Below are 19,348 nucleotides of genomic sequence, written 5' to 3'. Positions count from 1 at the left end.
TGTTGTTAAAAGAAAAGGTGGTTTAACACAGTGGTGAACATGCCCTTTCCCAACTACTTTGGCACGTGTCGCAGCCATGAAATTCTAAGTTAATTATTATTTGCAAAAAAAAAAAAGTTTATGAGTTTGAGCATCAAATATGTTGTCTTTGTTGTGCATTCAACTAAATATGGGTTGAAAATGATTTGCAAATCATTGTATTCCGTTTATATTTACATCTAACACAATTTCCCAACTCATATGGAAACGGGGTTTGTACATATACAATACAGGCCAAAATTCTGGACACACCTTCTCATTCAATGTATTTTCTTTATTTTCGAGACTATTTACATTGTTGATTGTCCCTGAAGGCATCATAACTATGAATGAACACATGTGGAGTTATGTTCTTAACAAAAAAAAGGAAAATAACTCGAAACATATTTTATATTTTATTTTCTTCAAAATAGCCACCCTTTGCTCTGATTGTTGTTTTGCGCACTCTTGGCATTCTCTGGGTGAGCTTCAAGAGGTAGTCACCTGAAATGGTTTTCACTTCACAGGTGTCATAGTTTTGATGCCTTCAGGGACAATCTGCAATGGAAATAGTCATGAAAATAAGAAAACGCATTCAATGAGGAGAAGATGTGTCCAATTTTTTCGGCCTGTACTGTATGTATATATGTATATGTATGTATGTATGTATGTATATATAGTCGTGGTCAAAAGTTTACATACACTTGTGAAGAACATAATGTCATGGCTGTCTTGAGTTTCCAATGATTTCTACGACTTATATTTTTTTGTGATAGAGTGATTGGAGCACATACTTGTTGGTCAAAAAAAACATTAATTTATTATGCAATGTTCAAATTTGTCCCTTTGCAAGTTTCACTGCAATAAGGTGCTTTTGTTAGCCATCCACAAGCTTCTGCATTGTCCACACGTTTAAGTCAGGACTTTGGGAAGGCCGTTGTAAAATATTTTTCCTAGCCTGATTTAGCCTGATTTTTGTTTCATCTGACCACAGAACTTTCCTCCAGAAGGTCTTATCTTTGTCCATGTGATGTCAGATGAAACAAAAATGAGCTGTTTGGCTACAATACCCAGCAATATGTTTGGAGGAGAAAGGGTGAGGCATTTAATACCAGGAACACCGTCTTTACAGTCAAGCATGGTGGTGGTAGTATTATGCTCTGGGCCGGTTTTGCTGCCAATGGAACTGGTGCTTTACAGAGAGTAATTGGGACAATGAAAAATGAGGATAACCTCCGAATTCTTCAGGACAACCTAAAATCATCAGCTCGGAGGTTGGGTCTTGGGCGCAGTTGGGTGTTCCAACAGGACAATGACCCCAAAGTGGTAAAAGAATGGCTAAATCAGGCTAGAATTAAGGTCTTACAATGACCTTCCCAAAATCCTGATTTGAACGTGTGGACAATGCTGAAGAAACAAGTCCATGTCAGAAAACCGACACATTTAGCTGAACTGCACCAATTTTGTGGATGCAGAAGCTTGTGGAAGGCTACCAAAAGCGCCTTATTGCAGTGAAACTTGCCAAGGGACATGTAAGCAAATATGTTACTAATAAAGTATCGCGGTACTAATCAATTTAAATCAGTACAAACTGCCTTTTGAAAAGTACCGGTACCGCTCTTGCATCTGAGTGCCACTTTGCCGCGGTGACTACAGAGCCGAGGTGCATGATGCTGAGTGTGTCAAAACGCAAAGTGCATACAAGCAATAACATCTTGGTGAGGAAAAATGAATAAAGAGGGTGTGTGAAGTGCAATATGGAGGTATTTGGGCTTTAAAACTAACAATAAAGGTGACGCTTTAAAGACGGAGGCACCGTGTTGCAAGTACTGTTTTACGCCTTTCTTATTTGTCGGCTCCCAGACCGTGGTCGAGGAGAACGGGAGAGACCTTTCACTTCAGAAGTCCGTAAAGCTGTCGATTAGTTACAACTTGTGATTGTGTGGCGGTTAGCATTCCCACCTTTGCTTCAAACTTAGGTAAGCATTTAGATAATAAAGCATTCAGATCTGCACAATGTAGTTGTTACACCTGTCCTGCTGTTCGGCTCCGGTGTAGACTGTCGTCGGGGAGCGCAGGGAAGACGTTCCCTTCAGGGTCGATGTCATTTAATTTATATTTTAACCTTGTAAAATTGTTCTTTGACTGTGAGTGTTTATTGTAGTGTAATATTTTATGTTAAAATAATGTTCGTAGTTCCCTTTATTTGGAAAAGTATCAATATACATTTTGGTACCGGTGGTAAATTATTGGTATCGGGACAACCCCAGTGTGTGTGTGTGTGTGTGTGCGTGCGTGCGTGTGTACGTGCGTGCGTGCAAGCAGCGTTGGTCGGTTCCGCCTTTGGCTGCTGCCCCCGTCACTCAGGCCCTGGTCTAAGTCAGACCTACATAGATGTTTTTGTTTCATGTCTGTATGACATTCCTAACAGAAATTACAGGCAGTTTTGTCAGTTTTTTTTCTTAGGGGGCATTAGAGCGTAATTTTGATTTTTGGGGTTTGGTTTATTTTCGGATAGCAATTTTTGCCAGTCCTGATGTGTGTGTAAAAATGGGTGAGATTTGAAGCATGTTAAGGGGGTCAAATTACAGATTGGCATTTCTGGATGTTGTTGATAAATGGTTTTGCTTGGCATAGTAGAGCTTTAACTTGCACTTTGAAGCATTCTAAGGGGGTCAAATTACAGCAAAAAGTAGCAAAAATTACATTTTTTAGGAGACTTTTCGCAGGGGTTCTTTGAAGGCGCGTAAAATCAAAACCGGAGCAGTAATCAAAAATCTGTAAGTACATTTTAATCAGAAGGGTTCAATCTCTCTCCTGTGCGAGTTAAAAGCCAAAATGACAAACGCTCTCAGAGGAGATAAACGCATGCGTGCGTGCGTGCGTGAAGTGTCTTGCTCAAAGACACAAGGGACGTGACGAAGTTGGTAGAAGGTGGGGATTGAATCAGAACCCTCAGGTTGCCGGCACGGCCACTCTTCCCAACTGTGCCACGCCGTCCCCAAAAAAGTATAGATCTTAAATCGAGCCTCGTTTTGAATCGGGAGTCGTTACCCCCAGGAATTGAATCGAATCGTCTGGTGCCCAAAAATGTACAGCCCTTTTCTGTGTTGGCCCTGCAATGAGGTGGCGACTTGTCCAGGGTGTACCCCGCCTTTCGCCCGATTGTAGCTGAGATAGGCGCCAGCATCCCGCGCGACCCCAAAAGGGAATAAGCGGTAGAAAATGGATGGATGGATGGATTTGTCTGACAGTTATTGTCAAACTGTGGTACGTGGGCTCCATCTAGTGGTACGTCAAAAGAATCACTTAATCAAACACAGTGTTACTGTTCAAACCCTGTAACGTTACAATTGCCACTAATATGTTTAATAAAACCTTTGCCCGGTTTTTAATGAACACTTAGGCCTACTACGCTACTCTATTTTAATGTCTGCTATTACGGTGGGACTTGGAGAGCCAAGTTTGTTCTGAAGTGGTACTTGGTGAAAAAATGTTTAAGAACCACCGGTGTATGAGATGTAGACAAAATAATCTTAAGTGAGAATAATATTGTTTCATTATTTACAATTGTAATGTGGAAAACAAAAAGATGTGTCTCTAAAGTGTCAGGGGCGGTTGAAACATGGATTTAATCGAAAGAAAAAGCGTGAGTGGACAGAGAGAGGAAAGAGGACGAGTGCAGGATGACATATTGCGTGAGAGGGTGAGGAGATAACGGAAGCAGAAGTGCTGCGCGCAAACAGAAAGTCATTTTCATCAGTCTTCCTGGCTAATGTTCTCCGTCACTTGACAAGCAGATGAATCCAACGCTACTCTCAATTAGCAGCCTCCCAAACAAATACGTGGACTTATCTTTGGGGGGACATTTAATGTTGGTGTTTTTAATCCAAAAGCTGCCATTTTGCAAATTAGTACCGTAAAACGTCTCTTCCATTAACCGCAGTGTCTTTTAGTTGCAGGGTGTGTGGTGTACAACAGTGTTGTGCAACCACTGTGCCGCGGCACACTAGTGATTATCTAATGTCACCTATTTGGGTTAAAAATATTTTTTTGCAAACCATTAACTATGATAGACATCTTGACCCCAAAAGGGACAAGTGGTAGAAAATGGATGGATGCATACTTGCCAACCCTCACGGATTTTCCAGGAGACTCCCGAAATTCAGTGCCTATCCCGAAAACCACCCGGGACAAATAATCTCCCGAAATTCAGGCGGACCTGAGTGACGTGTCGACAGCCTGTTTTCACATCCGCTTTCCCACAATATAAATAGCGTGCTTGCCCAATGACGTTAGAACTGTAGAATGATCCAGGGCGAGTTATTGGGTTCTCATGTGGGTTTATTGTTAGGCAGTAACAACACACAACAACAGCAGTCACGTTTTCGTCTACCGTAAAGCAGTTCGTCTGCCGTAAATGGCAATGTTGTGACACTCTTAAACAGGACAATACTGCCATCTAGTGTACGATTTGGGCCATGCTAGGGAGAGATGGAAGATTCCAGACTCTAGTTCAGCATGGTTGGAAAAATAGTGACAGAGAATAGAACAAGGATGGACAATTCAACCCTTGACTCAACAATGAGTAGATGAGTGTGTATATGTGCAAATAAATGAACACTGAAATGATATATATATATATATATATATATACGTATATATGTATATATATATATATATACATATATATATATATGTATATATATATATATGTATATATATATGTATATATATATATATATATATATATATGTATATATATATATATATATATATATATATATATATACGTATATACGTATATATATATATATATATATATATATATATATATATATATATATATATATATATATATATATTATTGACTTGGTAAATTCTAGCTGTAAATATACTCCTCCCCTCTTAACCACACACCCCCTACTGCGACCCCAAAAGGGACAAGCGGTAAAAAATGGATGGATTTTGGCGTGTTCTTATTGGACCGGCCCAGTATAATTAAGAGTGTGAATGTTGTCTGTCTATCTGTGTTGGCCCTGCGATGAGATTGCGACTTGTCCAGGGTGTATCCCGCCTTCCGACCGAATGCAGCTGAGATAGGCTCCAGCACCCACCCGCAAACCCTAAAGGGACAAGCGGTAGAAAATGGATGGATTTTGGCGTGTTCTTATTGGTCCGGCCCAGTATAATTAAGAGTGTGAATGTCATCTGTCTATCTGTGTTGGTCCTGCAATGAGGTGGGGACTTGTCCAGGGTGTATCCCGACTTCCGCCCGAATGCAGCTGAGATAGGCTCCAGCATCCCCTGCGATCCTAAGAGGTACAAGCGGTAGAAAACGGATGGATTTTGGCGTGTTCTTATTGGACCGGCCCAGTATAATTAAGAATGTGAATGTTGTCTGTCTTTTTGTGTTGGTCCTGCGATGAGGTGGTGACTTGTCCAGGGTGTACCCCGCCTTCCGCCCAATTGGAGCTGAGCTAGGCACCAGCGCTCCCCGCGACCCCAAAAGGGACAAGCGGTAGAAAATGGATGGATTTTGGCGTGTTCTTATTGGACCGGCCCAGTATAATTAAGAGTGTGAATGTTGTCTGTCTATCTGTGTTGGCCCTGCGATGAGATTGCGACTTGTCCAGGGTGTATCCCGCCTTCCGACCGAATGCAGCTGAGATAGGCTCCAGCACCCACCCGCAAACCCTAAAGGGACAAGCGGTAGAAAATGGATGGATTTTGGCGTGTTCTTATTGGACGGCCCAGTATAATTAAGAGTGTGAATGTTGTCTGTCTATCTGTGTTGGCCCTGTGATGAGGTGGTGACTTGTCCAGGGTGTACCCCCGCCTTCCGGCCGAATGTAGCTGAGATAGGCTCCAGCACCCCCCTGCAAACCCTAAAGGGACAAGCGGTAGAAAATGGATGGATTTTGGCGTGTTCTTATTGGACCGGCCCAGTATAATTAAGAGTGTGAATGTTGTCTATCTGTGTTGGCCCTGTGATGAGGTAGTGACTTGTCCAGAGTGTACCCCCACCTTCCGTCCTAATGCAGCTAAAATAAGTTCCAGCCCTCCTACAACCACCCCAAAAGCAAGAAGCGGTAGAAAATGGATGGATGGCGTGTTTTTATTGGACCGGCCCGGTATAATTAAGAGTGTGAATGTTGTCTGTCTATCTGTGTTGGCCCTGCGATGAGGTGGCGACTTGTCCAGAGTGTACCGCTGCCTTCCGCCCGAACGCAGCTGAGATAAGCTCCAGCACCCCAGGGACAAGTGGTAGAAAATGGATGGATGGATTTTGGCGTGTTCTTATTGGACCGGCCCGGTATAATCAAGCAGCACTGCTGAGGTGCCCCGGCCAGGATCTAATATTCTTTGAAAAGCCACTTGAAATGAGGATAAGGCCTCTTCAATTGATATCCTTCACTAAAAAAAAAAAAATCAAGCTGAATTTGCCTCATTTTTGTCCCTCCCCTTGTTTCTTTTTTCCCGCCGCCAAGGAGTCCTGCACTTGGCCCAAGGTTAGACGCACTCTGATGGATACGTGCTTGACATACATGGGTGATGATGGAGGGGGAAGAAAAAAAAACATGAAAAAAAAAAAAAAAACTCATATCCTCCCTAGTGAAATGTTATCTTTTAAGCGTGTGTCCCCTCCTCTTGTTTGGGAGCTGATGTGTGTGTATTTTTTTTTTTTTTTTTTATCGTTGATCTGCTCCACTTTTTCACCAGCATGGCAGCTTTTATCAAGCCCACCGCCTCCCTCCTCCAATCCCAGCCTGTCTTGCTTGTGTGACGCGGCGGAACAAAACACTGGCCTAAAAAAATAAAATAAAAAAAACTCTCTCGCCTTAAATGACTTGCCTGTCTGATCTTGTTGTCAGGTGGTTCCAGCAGGGCTCCAACCCGCACACCGCCTCCCAGGACTGGCTCTTCACCGGGGGTTACTGGGACAGGGAGTACGCGCATCTCCCCGACATTTACTAGCAAAACATTCCACACAAGAACAATAAGCCACCCTTTAATATTACCGTGCGTTTAAATGCTCGTTGTTTGCTGTGTGCGTGTATTGAGTGTGCCACTTCATCATCTGCAATAGTCAAAGCACACACCATCCATCGCCATTAACAGCAGAAAATGGTATTTCTATAAATGAACACCTTTGCTGCTGCAATTGAAATTATTCGGCATAGGCGACACACGCCACCTTATGGACAGAAGTCTAATTGCAGCAAATTTGTATATATTAAATCTATTTACTCTTAAAAAGAAAACTATATTTTTGGGTGATTTTTACACCGGAAATCCAACACGTTTCGTTTCAGATGCTGACACAAAGGACCAAAAATGTTAAAAAGACCAAATTATTCATCATGTGTATCATTATTTTTACTATTATTATTATTTTACTGCATTAACACAGATGCTGTGTCTTCATTATTGATTAAAGAGAACATTATTGTGATATTTTTATTGAAAAATAAAAAAGCAAGTCTTGAATTTTTTAGCTTTTTTACATCATTTTCTCATTTTAATAACCAAAAGTGATCATTCAACATTTAACATTCCACATATTATTTTACAGCCTTATTCTAAAATGGAATACATTTTTGTCCTCAAAATTATACCCCATGTGAAGTCTTGTTTTTTTTACTTTGCAAATTTATGTAAAATTTAAAAAATAAATCACGTGTACATTTACTCAATACTTTGTTGATGCACCTTTTGGCAGCTGTTACAGTCTCAAGTAGTTTTGACTACGATTCCACAAGCTTTTGGGCAGTTTTGCCCATTCCTCTTTGCAGCACCTCTCAAGCTCCATCAGGTAGGATGGCAGGCGTTGGTTTTCATCCAGAATGTCTCTGCACATTACTGCATTCATCTTTCCCTCTATCCCTTTTTTTTTTAGATACAGATTTTTATTTATTATGCATTTATTATTAATTATTATTATTTATTATGTTTTTTATCTATAATATTTGTTTACTTACTATGGTATATTATTTATGTATTATTTATTTGCATTAAAACAGATGCTGTATGTATATTATTGATTAAAGAGAACATTATTGTAGTGTTTTTATTGAAAAAAAAAAAGTCTTAAATTTTAACTTTCCAGCAGTTTTTTTTGTTTGTTTGTTTGTTTTTTTAATTCCTGGTTGCATCTTTATCTCATTTTAATAACAAAAAGTGATCATGCAACATTTAACTACAGTGCATTACGGATCACTTTTTCCACATATTATTTTATAGCCTTATTCCAAAATAGAATATATTCATTACTGTCCTCAAAATTCTACACAAAATACCCCATAATGGATATGTGAAATGTTTTTTTTTAAACGTTTTTAAAAATCACATGTACCTTTACTCAATACTTTGCTGATGCACCTTCTGGCAGCAATTAAAGCCTGAAATGTTTTTGACTATGATGCCACAAGCTTTTGGGCAGTTTTGCCCATTCCTCTTTGCAGCACCTCTCAAGCTCCATCAGGTAGGATGGCAAGTGTTGGTTTTCATCCAGGATGTCTCTGCACATTATTGCATTCATCTTTCCCTCTATCCCTTTTTTTTATATACAGATTTTTATTCATGTATTTATTATTAATTATTCATTGTTTTATTTATAATATTTGTTTACTTACTACGGTATATTATGTATTTATTTGCATTAAAACAGATGCTGCATCTATATTATTGATTAAAGAGAACGTTATTGTAATGTTTTTATTGAAAAAAAAGTCTTAAATTTTAACTCGCCAGCAGTTTTTTGTTTGTTTGTTTTTTTAATGCCTGGTTGCAACATGATCTCATTTTAATGAGAAAAAGTGATCATGCAACATTTATCTCTTGGAACTACAGTGGATTAGAAATCACTTTTTCCACATATTTTACAGCCTTATTCCAAAATAGAATACATACATTTTTGTCCTCAAAATTTTACACAAAATGTTTTTGGGGGGGGAGTTTTTTTTGCAAAAAAAAAAATTGAAAAAAAAAAAAATCACATATACCTTTACTCAGTTTGTTGATGCACCTATTGGCAGCAATTACAGCCTAAAGGATTTTTGAATACGATGCCACAAGCTTGGCAGAACTATCTTTGCAGCACCTCTCAAGCTCCATTGTAAGCGTTGGTATTCATCCAGGATGTCTCTGATCAATGCTGCATTCATCTTTCCTTCTATCTTTTTTTTTTTTTTTGGAGATAAAGATTCAATGTTTGTTTACTTCCTATGGTATGTTATTTATTTATAATTTATCCACTGTTCTGTTACAGAGAACAAGGAAATGGGATAAGGTTGCTCCTGTTTGAAAAGGGGTAGGATTAAATGAGCTCAGCTTCTTCCAACTCCTTTTCAGACGCGCTGTAATGAAACAACTGGAAATATGTGACGCGTTCCATTGTACCGTGTATGCATGTTCGATATAAACTGAACTGAACTGATCCTGACAAGCACCCCCACAGCATGATGCTGCCACCGCCATGCTTCACTGCAGGGATGGTATTGGCCTGGCGATGATGGTCAGAGTCTTTCAGGTGCATTTTTTACTAAGAAATGGCTTCCGTCTGGCCAGAGATTGTTGTCCTTTTAGAAGGTTCTCCTCTCTCCGCAGAGGAATACTGTAGCTCTGACACAGTGACTACATTTGTGTTTGTATTTTGAATACAGTGGCCGAATTAAAAAATATATATATATTTAAAATTGTCATTATAGGGCATGGGTAGGGAACCTATGGCTCTCGAGCCAGATGTGGCCCTTTTGATGACTGCATCTGGCTCTCGGATAAATCTGACCTGACGTTGTTTAACACGATGAGTAATGAATAATTCCACTTGTAATCATAGTGTTAAAAATAACATTCAAAATATAAAACATTCTCATGCATTTTTATGTTCAAGAAGTTGCGTTAATGGTAAGAAGTAATTTATTTATTATTGGTTAGTGTTGGGCTTGCCATCTTGGGGGTTCTTCAGACCACCAAGCACTGACATGAGAGCCTGTTTTAGGGTTAAAATATTGGGGGTTTTTTTCAATTAAGTCTCTCAGTTGCTTTCGAGCAATTGTCTTTTTCTCTTTCGTCCTCACTCGCGCTCTGGCTCCAGCCCCAGCCCCAACCCTGTCTCTCCTCCTGGCTGCTCCTTATAACAGAGCGACAGGTGATTAGATAAAAAGGCCCAGGTGGGCCATCTACACACCTATCGCTGATTTCCAGGCCGGTCCTGGCAACATCCTGCTTTGCTGCAGGCCCCAGACCACAATGTTAATACAAAGAATAAGAGACCTATTATACTCTGGAAATGTTGGTCTTACTTAAAAAGCACACGTTTAGTTGTGTTCAGTCTTGAAAAAAATATTATATGGCTCTGAGGGAAATACATTTTAAAATATTTGGCTTCTTGGCTCTCTCAGACAAAAAGGTTCCCGACCCCTGTTATAGGGAATTGTCTGTAGAATTTTAAGAAGAAAAAATTAGTTATTCCATTTTGGAATAAGGCTGTAATATAAAATGTGAAAAAATTGAATACTTGTATCCGCCCGTCGTAATTTTGCACGCTTGATGACGCGTCTTCCTCAGGACGCCGGGCACCCGTTGACAGCAACATGACCGACCACCCTCGCCGTGGTCTCAAACGCAACACGTTGGTTGTTAAGCGACACGTTTCGCAAGCAGCCCACAAACGTCGACGTCACGGCGGCGCCATTGACCTTTTCGGCCCCTGAAAGAAAGGTGAAAAAAGTTAAGAGTAGAGAGGAAAAAAAAGGGCCACGATGAAAGTGTGGTGATACCTCCGACATAAAGGGCTCGCAGTATCGATGAGTGGGTGGCGGGCACGTCCGCTCCCGCCTTCTTTTTCGACAGGGAGTCCACCTTCAGCCTGATAACTCGCCCGTGTTTGGAAACTGAGCACAAAGGAAAAGGATTGAATGTAAAAAGTCTTTGAATCGATGTGATTTTGATCTTGCCTCCTGCTGGTTGATGATAACCACCACTTCGGGTTGCCAAGTCCCTGGGAAAAAAATAAAAGAGGCACACTTGCAGTGCCGGTTGGTGCACCTCATTTATTTTATTTACGTGAAAGTAGTTTTATTCTATGCACAAAGGTTGAATGGAGGCAACTGGACTCTTCATTTATGAATGAAGATGTTTCATAGTTGCTTCCATTCAACCTTTGTGGAATATTTAACCCAGGGGTCACCCACACGGTGCCCGCGGGCACAATGTCGCCCGTAAGGACCAGATGAGACGCCCGCTGGCCTGTTCTAAAAATAGCTCAAATAGCAGCACTTACCAGTGAGCTGCCTCTATATCTTAAATTTTATTCATTTACTAGCAAGCTGGTCTCGCTTTGCTCAACATTTTTCATTTTAAGAGAGACATAACTCAAATAGAATTTGAAAATCCAAGAAAATATTTTAAAGACTTGGTCTTCACTTGTTTAAATAAATTAATTTATTTTTTTACTTTGCTTCTTGCAACTTTCAGAAAGACAATTTTAGAGAAAAAAATACAACCTTAAAAATTATTTTAGGATTTTTAAACACATATACCTTTTAAATTCCTTCCTCTTCTTTCCTGACAATTTAAATCAATGTTCAAGTATTTTTTTTTTATTGTAAAGAATAATAAATACATTTTAATTTAATTACGTTTTTTCGACAAAGAATATTTGTGAAATATGTCTTCAAACTTATGATTAAAATTCAAAAAAAGTATTCTGGCAAATCTAGAAAATCTTTAGAATCAAATTTAAATCTTATTTCAAAGTCTTTTGAATTTATTTTAAAATTTTTGTTCTGGAAAATCTAAAAGAAATAATGATTTGTCTGTGTTAGAAATATAGCTTGGTCCAATTTGTTATATATTCTAACAAAGTGCAGATTGGATTTTAACCTATTTAAAACATGTCATCAAAAATTTTAATTAATCTTAATCAGGAAAAATTACTAATGATGTTCCATAAATTATTTTTTTAATTTTTTCAAAAACATTCGAATTAGCTAGTTTTTCCCTTCATATTTTTTGGTTGAATTTTAAATAGTCGAAATTGAAGATAAACTATGTTTCAAAATTTAATTTTCTTTTTTTTCGTGTTTTCTTTTAAACCGTTCAATTAAGTGTTTTTTTTCATCATTTATTCTCTACAAAAAACCTTCCGTAAAAGGAAAAAAAATGTACGACGGAATGACAGACAGAAATACCCATTTTTTTATATACATAGATTTATTTATTAAAGGTAAATTGAGCAAATTGGCTATTTCTGGCAATTTATCTAAGTGTGTATCAAACTGGTAGCCCTTCGCATTAATCAGTACCCAAGAAGTAGCTCTTGGTTTCAAAAAGGTTGGTGACCCCTGCTCTACGTCATGCGTCTTCGAAGGGTGAGTAACTTTGTTTATATATTTTGCTTTGTTTACATTTGCATTGTTTTTTAAGAGCCTGGATGCCTGAATTGGACGTCCTAAACACTTGCACCTACGTCAAGCATCATCTCAGGGTGAGTAGTTCAATTTTAGTTGACGTCGTTTGAAACATTTTTCCCCTTAAAAGGTTGCTTGTAAAGTTTGACCCTGGATTGATTGATTGATTGATTGATTGAAACTTTTATTGGTAGATTGCACAGTACAGTACAGTACATATTCCGTCCAATTGAACACTAAATGGTAACACCCGACTAAGTTTTTCAACTTGTTTACGTAAATCAATTCATGGTAGACAGATGGTAGAACAGATCATTCCTTTCGCATTATTTCCTAAACAGAAACATTTAAAGATGAGGGGCCACTTTGATACATTAAATATGAATATGCAATATACTGAGCTATCTGGATGAAATAGCCACATCTTAGCTTTATGGTGTATCTCCGTCCATCCACTGACAAAGCAAACTAGTAAGTAATGTTGTCTATAAAATTGTGATAAGTACACCTCTGCACAACATTATATCCTTAATATTCATCCATCTTCTTCCGCTTATCCCAGGTCGGGCGCGGGGGCAGCAGCTGTTGCGTGGGAATTTTAAGCTGCTGGTCACCCCCAAGTTCTTTTGATGACAGATAAGCTGATTTTAAATTAATCCCAGACAGAGTAGTTATTTTGACATTTTATTCCAAAGCTTTGGGTGACCAATTTATGAACAACACATTCAAATCGCATCGCCCAAGTTGATCTGACAATACTACGGAAGCGCTGTCTTCTTCAATATGTCCCTCGCCCCCACCCACCGGAACGAATACACATGTCTATTGTCCTTAGCTGGGCACAGAATGAGATAAGAAGGGAGTATTGCTCCTCCTCACATTCCTAAAGCCAAGGTCGTCTACAGTGTACCATCGGTCAGGAGATAGGGAAAAGATAAACAGAATACAAGATCGAACACTAGCTATTTCAATATAACTATGGAACAAAAATAAATAACTTTTAAATATGGATATATGTAGATATCTATCTCGGTCTCAGCCTAATCAGCGAAGCTCAGATTTCCCTGTCCCCAGCCACTTGGTCCAAGTCCTCCCGGGGGATCCCGAGGCGTTCCCAGGCCAACCGGGAGACATAGTCTTCCCAACGTTTCCTGGGTCTTCCCCGTGGCCTCCTATCGGTCGGATGTACCCGAAACACCTCCCTAGGGAGGCGCTCGGGTGGCATCCTGACCAGATGCCCGGACCACCTCATCTGGCTCCCCACTCTCCGCCCCAATTATGAATAATGTTGTCTATAAAATTGTTATACATACACCTCTGCACAACATTATATCCTTAATAACATGAAAGAAAACAAGAAATTATCAAACTGTAGATCAGGGGTGTCAAACGTACGGCCCGGGAGCCGGATCAGGCCCGCGAGGAGGTTTAATCCGGCCCTCGGGATGAGTTTGCTAAGTATAAAAAAATTAACCTGAAACTTTTTAATGAAATAAAGAAACTGCTGTTCTAAATGTGTCCACCGGATGTCGCAATAGCAATTGTTTGTATCTTTGTAGATGATGCTAGATATGTACAAAATAAACCGCATGATGTTAGTACATCAGTCGAGGAAAATAAGCAAACTACATAAATAACATACTGTAATTTTATTTTGATAAAAAAAATTATCTTGATAGGTTGAAAATGAACACCAATAAGTTGACTGATGAACATTATCACATCATTTATAGAATATTATTAACTGCAACATGTGTGTGTATAAAAAATAAGCAACATTATGATTTGTACATTTTCAGAATGTGCTTGTTCTATTTTTGAACTGAAACAATCTGAAGTAGTCTTTATTTTTGTCAGGCTTGTCCCTGATAGTTTGGTCATGCTTTAGTTTTTCCCCTCTGTGTCTGTCTTTATTTCCTGGGAGCGCTCTTATTTTGTCTTTATTTCCTGCTTGTATCCCTGAGTGCTTTTTCCCCTCAGCTGTGGCTGATTGGCACCGGGCCACACCTGGCGTCAATCAGGCAGATGCTATTTAAACCTGCTTTGTCCTCCAGTCAGTGCTGGATTATTGTAGCTCCTACCGGTTGATTGTCATTTGTACCTGTTGTCTTTTTTTTTTTTTTTTGTCTGAGTTCCTGTATCCTGTTTCCTGTCTCCTGGTTTGTGTTTGTTCTTTATTTTTGAAGATTAAAACATTAATTTTTTTCAGCTCAATGCCTGCCACCATCTCTGCATCTTGGGGTTCGTTACCAACACAATCTGACAATTTTTAAGTTATCAGGCTGGGATTTTACCAGTCCGGCCCACTTGGGAGTAGATTTTTTTTTTTTGTAGTTTGACACCCCTGCTGCAGATTAACATAAAATAACTTTTTAACATTGTTTAGTCCCTAAATAAAGATTCAAAATTTGCCTGAAATTAATAAAAAAAAATGTATTTGTATTTAAATTCTAAAAAAAAAATGTTGACTGACTATAGTGAAAAAAATAAACAAAAAAAATAATACATTCAAATTGATCAGCAACATTAACTCAGGTGTACAATATATAGAACTATGACCTACAATGCATGAAACAATTTGTGCTGATTTTATATTTACGTTTTAATAAAAATTGAGGAAGTGAGGATTAATGGCTACAATGAGCGCATTTGGTTTTGCACAGATTTTTGCAGCATACTGATAAAGCATTTTTTTCCTGGGGTCACACTTTACCCCCATCCTGGTAAACTTTAGACTGAGGTCAGGCTGATTAAAAAAATATGTACTACAAAAATGTGAAATCCCTAAATTCTTTGCATTAGCTGTTTGAGAAATGTTGTTCTTAAACTGTTGGACAATTTGCTCACACATTTGTTCACAAAGTGGTGACCCTCGCCCGGTCCTTGTTTGTGAATGACTGAGCATTTCATGGAAACTGCTTTTACACCCAATCATGGCACCCACCTGTTCCCGATTAGCCTGGTCACCTGTGGGTTGTTCCAAATAAGTGTTTGATGAGCATTCCTCAACTTTCTCAGTCTTTTTTGCTACTTGTGCCAGCTTTTTTGGAACTATGTTGCAGGCATCCAATTCCAAATGAGCTAATATTTGCAAAAAATAACAAAATTCTCCAGTTTGAACGTTAAATATCTTGTCTTTGCAGTCTATTCAATTTGAATATAGGTTGAAAAGAATTTGCAAATCGTTGTATTCTGTTTTTATTTACCATTTACACAAAGTACCAACTTCATTAGTTTTGGGGTTTGTATATTTAAATACATTTATGTCTTACTCAAACTAAATTATTAGTGAATATGTCTCTAACTAAACTATCAATAAAATTAAAGTTGAAATGGAAATTGAACTTCACCAATTTGGTCATATTTTTTGTGCTTGAAAATCTTCTGTATGGCTTTGACTTGTTTTTTTATATTGTATATAGTGCCACAGGTGGTGGAAAAGTGTATTACAATGAGTGCAGACCACATATGAGAAATAGATTCCTTTTTTTTGCCAGCCCTATGTTCAAACGCTGCACTATACTTCACTTGCAAACCTTTAATGGCGTGGAACTCTCCGTTACAGAGGTTGGGCGTAGTCACGGAGACGCTGACATCGCCGCTTCCATCATTGACGGAGACGCCCACCTGGTGAAGGACGGCAAAAGTTACTCAAAATATTCTATTTGTACATAAATGACTAATTGCCCCCCAAAAAAAAAGTGAGCGCTTACCGTGTTTTTAGTGAAAAAAACACTAAAACTGCTCCCGTAGCTTTCAAAATAAAAGACCAGGCCCCTGGGGCGTTGAGGGCGGAACTCGAACGTCAGCACAAAGTGAGAGCCCACGGTGAAGTAATCATCTAGAAAGGAAATGTCACGTTCTGTGGATCTCGATCATGTTTGGTTTAGTTATGTTCTGTTACTTTTGAACTCCATTGGTTTTGTTTTTTGTGCAACCTGGTTTGTTTTAGTTTCCATGACAACGCATTAGTTTCACCTGCCTCATTTGTTTGGACTCACGCACCTGTTGTTAATCATGACATTATTATTTAAGCCTGTAGTTGCCAGGTAGTCGGCCGTGCGACATTACTGAAACTGATTCTAGTGAGTTTTTTACTTTCAAGTTTTTTCATGTCAGATCATGGACTTTTTTGCAACTTACTGCAAGGATTGTTTTCCCCGGGATGCAATCGGACTGGACCGGACAAGGTTTGCAGGTAAATAAATGATTTAATTTTAACTAAAAAAGTACCAACAAAAAGCGCTCAGAGCGGAGGCACAACTTGGCTATGAAGCTAAAAAAAACTCACTAGACTGTTGCTTGAATAAAGAAAAACTTACTGCGGCAAGGCATGGAACGAGCATGAAACACATCCATCCATCTTTTTTCTACCGCTTATTCCCTTCGAGGTCGCAGGAGGGCGCCGGAACCTATCTCAGCTACAATCGGGTGGAAGGCGGGGTACACCCTAGACATTGCGGCGATCATGAAACAATGGCGTGGAAAGAATCAGTATCTGTGATGTTGCCCGGCCGACTACCTGGCAACTACAGGCTTAAACCTACTCAGTGGTTAGAGTGTCCGCCCTGAGATGGGTAGGTTGTGAGTTCAAACCCCGGCCGAGTCATACCAAAGACTATAAAAATGGGACCCATTACCTCCCTGTTTGGTACTCAGCATCAAGGGTTGGAATTTGAGGGTTAAATCATCAAAAATTATTCCCGGGCGTGGTACGGCTGCTGCCCACTACTCCCCTCACCTCCCAGGGGGTGAACAAGGGGATGGGTCGAATGCAGAGGACACATTTCACCACACCTAGTGTGTGTGTGACAATCAATGGTACTTTACTTTAACTTTAAATAATAATGTCATGATTAACAACAGGTGCGTGAGTCCAAACAAATGAGGCAGGTGAAAGTAATGCGTTGTCATGGAAACTAAAACAAACCGGGGTGCACAAAAACCGGATCTAATGGAGTCCAAAAGTAACAGAACATGACTAAACCAAACATGATCGAGACCACAGATCATGACAGGAAACGCCTCAATGGATTTTTAAGGCAGGTATGTCTTTGACAAAATACCGTATTTTCCCGACCATAGGGCGCACCGGATTATAAGGCGCATTGCCGATGGATGGTCTATTTTTGGTCTTTTTTCATATATAAGGCGAACCGGATTATAAGGCGCATTAAAGGAGTCATATAATTTTTTTTGTAAATGTAAAACACTTTGTTGTGGTCTACATAACATTTAATGGTGGTTTTTTGGTCAAAATGTTGCATAGATTATGTTTTACAAATATATTTTACATATATATTTGTTGTAGCGTGCAAGGACGGGAGTGGAAGAAGTGTCAAAAGATGGCGCTAACTGTTTTAATGACATACAGACTTTACTTCAATCAACAACAGAGCAGCATCACTTAATCAGGAAAAACAACAACGCCCGGAAATGTGTACCGTGGAAAAAACGTCCGACCGGAACTCTAATAACTAAAGTTCCTTGGGTGAATAATGTAAACTCACTACACCGGTATGTTTTAGCGCTTTCATGGCGAGTTTACTGACAGATATAAGTAAGAACTTTACACTACTTTATATTAGAAATGGCAACAGCAGAGGATGAATGTCCTATAACAAGAAAGTAGAGAAAAACGGTGTCTACTTGCACTACCAAGGCGGAGGCGCGCAATTTTTTTTAGGATTCATGCAGATCTCAAATACAGATCAGCAGGTACCAGGAGGTAAGAAAAGTTGTTTTTGCATAATATTGCGAAACAAAACGCCAGATAATGTCTTACCTTATACACACACCATAATAATACTTGAAACTCATCAAGCTGCCATCTACTGGTCATACTTATCATTACACCATGTAACAAATAAAATGGCTTCGAGGTGGGTAAGCTCAACCAAACTTATTCCTTACATTAGGTGCACCAGGTTATAAGTATAAGGAACACTGTCGAGTTTTGAGGGAAAAAAAGGATTTTAAGTGAGCGTGATGATTAACTTGTGTGATTGATGATTAACTTGTGTGATGACTCTTATTATGTTGATAGCATATATTTGTACCATGAATTGATTAACGTGGACCCCGACTTAAACAAGTTGAAAAACTTATTCGGGTGTTACCATTTAGTGGTCAATTGTACGGAATATGTACTGTACTGTGCAATCTACTAATAAAAGTATCAATCAATCAATCAATCAATCAACGTTATAGTCCGGAAAATACGGTATTTAAATCAAGACATCAAACCTAAAACTAGGTGGCCTCCACCAAAGTAGACCCCCTTCTGGGTGAGCTCCTCCAAGCAGTGTGACACCATGTTGCCCGCCTCAGGTTCCCCCACTGGTTGAGCATTCATTTGAAGGTCACGTATGCAACCCACAATGCTGGCGGTGGGGATGTTAGAAGCCTACGTGAAAAGATGCATGCGGTGTGTAAAGCAAACACACAGAATATGAGACGGGCGCGGTTGGACTTGGACAGACTTTAACGATGTCTGTGTTCCCAGGGTGACCCCCCAGGTAGATGAGGCCCTGGAAGTCCAGAGACGAGCCCTCGTCTTCGGGCAAAAGGCCGTCGGTCACACGGAATCCATCCACCAGCAGATGGAAGGTGCTTCTCTCCACGCTGCACTCCACCTGCCACAAGGAACAACAGCATGCTGAAAATAACAAGGTACAAAACCAGTAACAATGGGCACCATACAGCAATAAGTTCCTAACTTTTCAAAACTCGGATCTTTCTTCCAAAGTGATTTCCTAAGAGGAGTCCATTCAAATTCATGACGTGTTCTTAAACGCCCAAATTGTTCCCACCTGCCGTTTTTAAGTCGCTGAATGCCAAATGGTTAGCGCGTGCGTGTCTATCTTAATTTAAATATAAACACAACCTTATTTCCCCAGTATGCATAGGTAAAC

The 19,348-nt window shown here is 39.4% G+C and overlaps 2 protein-coding genes across 4 annotated transcripts in view; one reads left to right on the top strand and one right to left on the bottom strand.

The window, feature by feature from the left end:
* Positions 1-7,509, top strand: part of osbpl1a (oxysterol binding protein-like 1A) — a 255,624-nt gene extending 248,115 nt beyond the window's left edge. For 2 of the 3 annotated variants that reach the window (XM_061888874.1, XM_061888876.1), the window contains 2 exons: positions 6,510-6,530; positions 6,894-7,509. In XM_061888874.1, the coding sequence (XP_061744858.1) occupies positions 6,510-6,530; positions 6,894-6,996 (124 nt within the window). In that variant the 3' untranslated portion in view covers positions 6,997-7,509. The remainder of the gene's footprint in view (positions 1-6,509; positions 6,531-6,893) is intronic. The other variant, XM_061888875.1, reaches the window with a different exon arrangement.
* Positions 7,510-8,131: 622 nt separating this feature from the next.
* LOC133543295 (laminin subunit alpha-3-like) lies at positions 8,132-19,134 on the bottom strand. The gene is made up of 7 exons (XM_061887780.1): positions 19,111-19,134; positions 18,917-19,069; positions 18,681-18,840; positions 16,148-16,275; positions 15,971-16,061; positions 10,803-10,916; positions 8,132-10,732 (listed from the first exon to the last, which is right to left on the bottom strand). The coding sequence occupies exons 1-7, from the start codon at positions 19,132-19,134 to the stop codon at positions 10,587-10,589; spliced, it is 816 nt and encodes a 271-aa protein (XP_061743764.1). The 3' UTR covers positions 8,132-10,586.
* Positions 19,135-19,348: the final 214 nt, after the last annotated feature.

Source organism: Nerophis ophidion, linkage group LG26, assembly GCF_033978795.1.
Source record: "Nerophis ophidion isolate RoL-2023_Sa linkage group LG26, RoL_Noph_v1.0, whole genome shotgun sequence".
Taxonomy (NCBI): Eukaryota; Metazoa; Chordata; class Actinopteri; order Syngnathiformes; family Syngnathidae; genus Nerophis; species Nerophis ophidion.
Note: the sequence above shows the minus strand (reverse complement) of the source record. Positions and strands in the feature narration are given on the sequence as shown.

Excerpts from the sequence above, each read along its gene's own strand:
- LOC133543295 (XM_061887780.1), bottom strand. The coding sequence starts at position 19,134 with ATGGTGCCCATTGTTACTGGTTTT. Across the intron at positions 16,062-16,147 it reads TTTTTTTCACTAAAAACACG|GTGGGCGTCTCCGTCAATGA; the intron begins GTAAGCGCTCAC and ends GTCCTTCACCAG. Across the intron at positions 10,733-10,802 it reads GCGAGCCCTTTATGTCGGAG|GGGCCGAAAAGGTCAATGGC; the intron begins GTATCACCACAC and ends CCTTTCTTTCAG.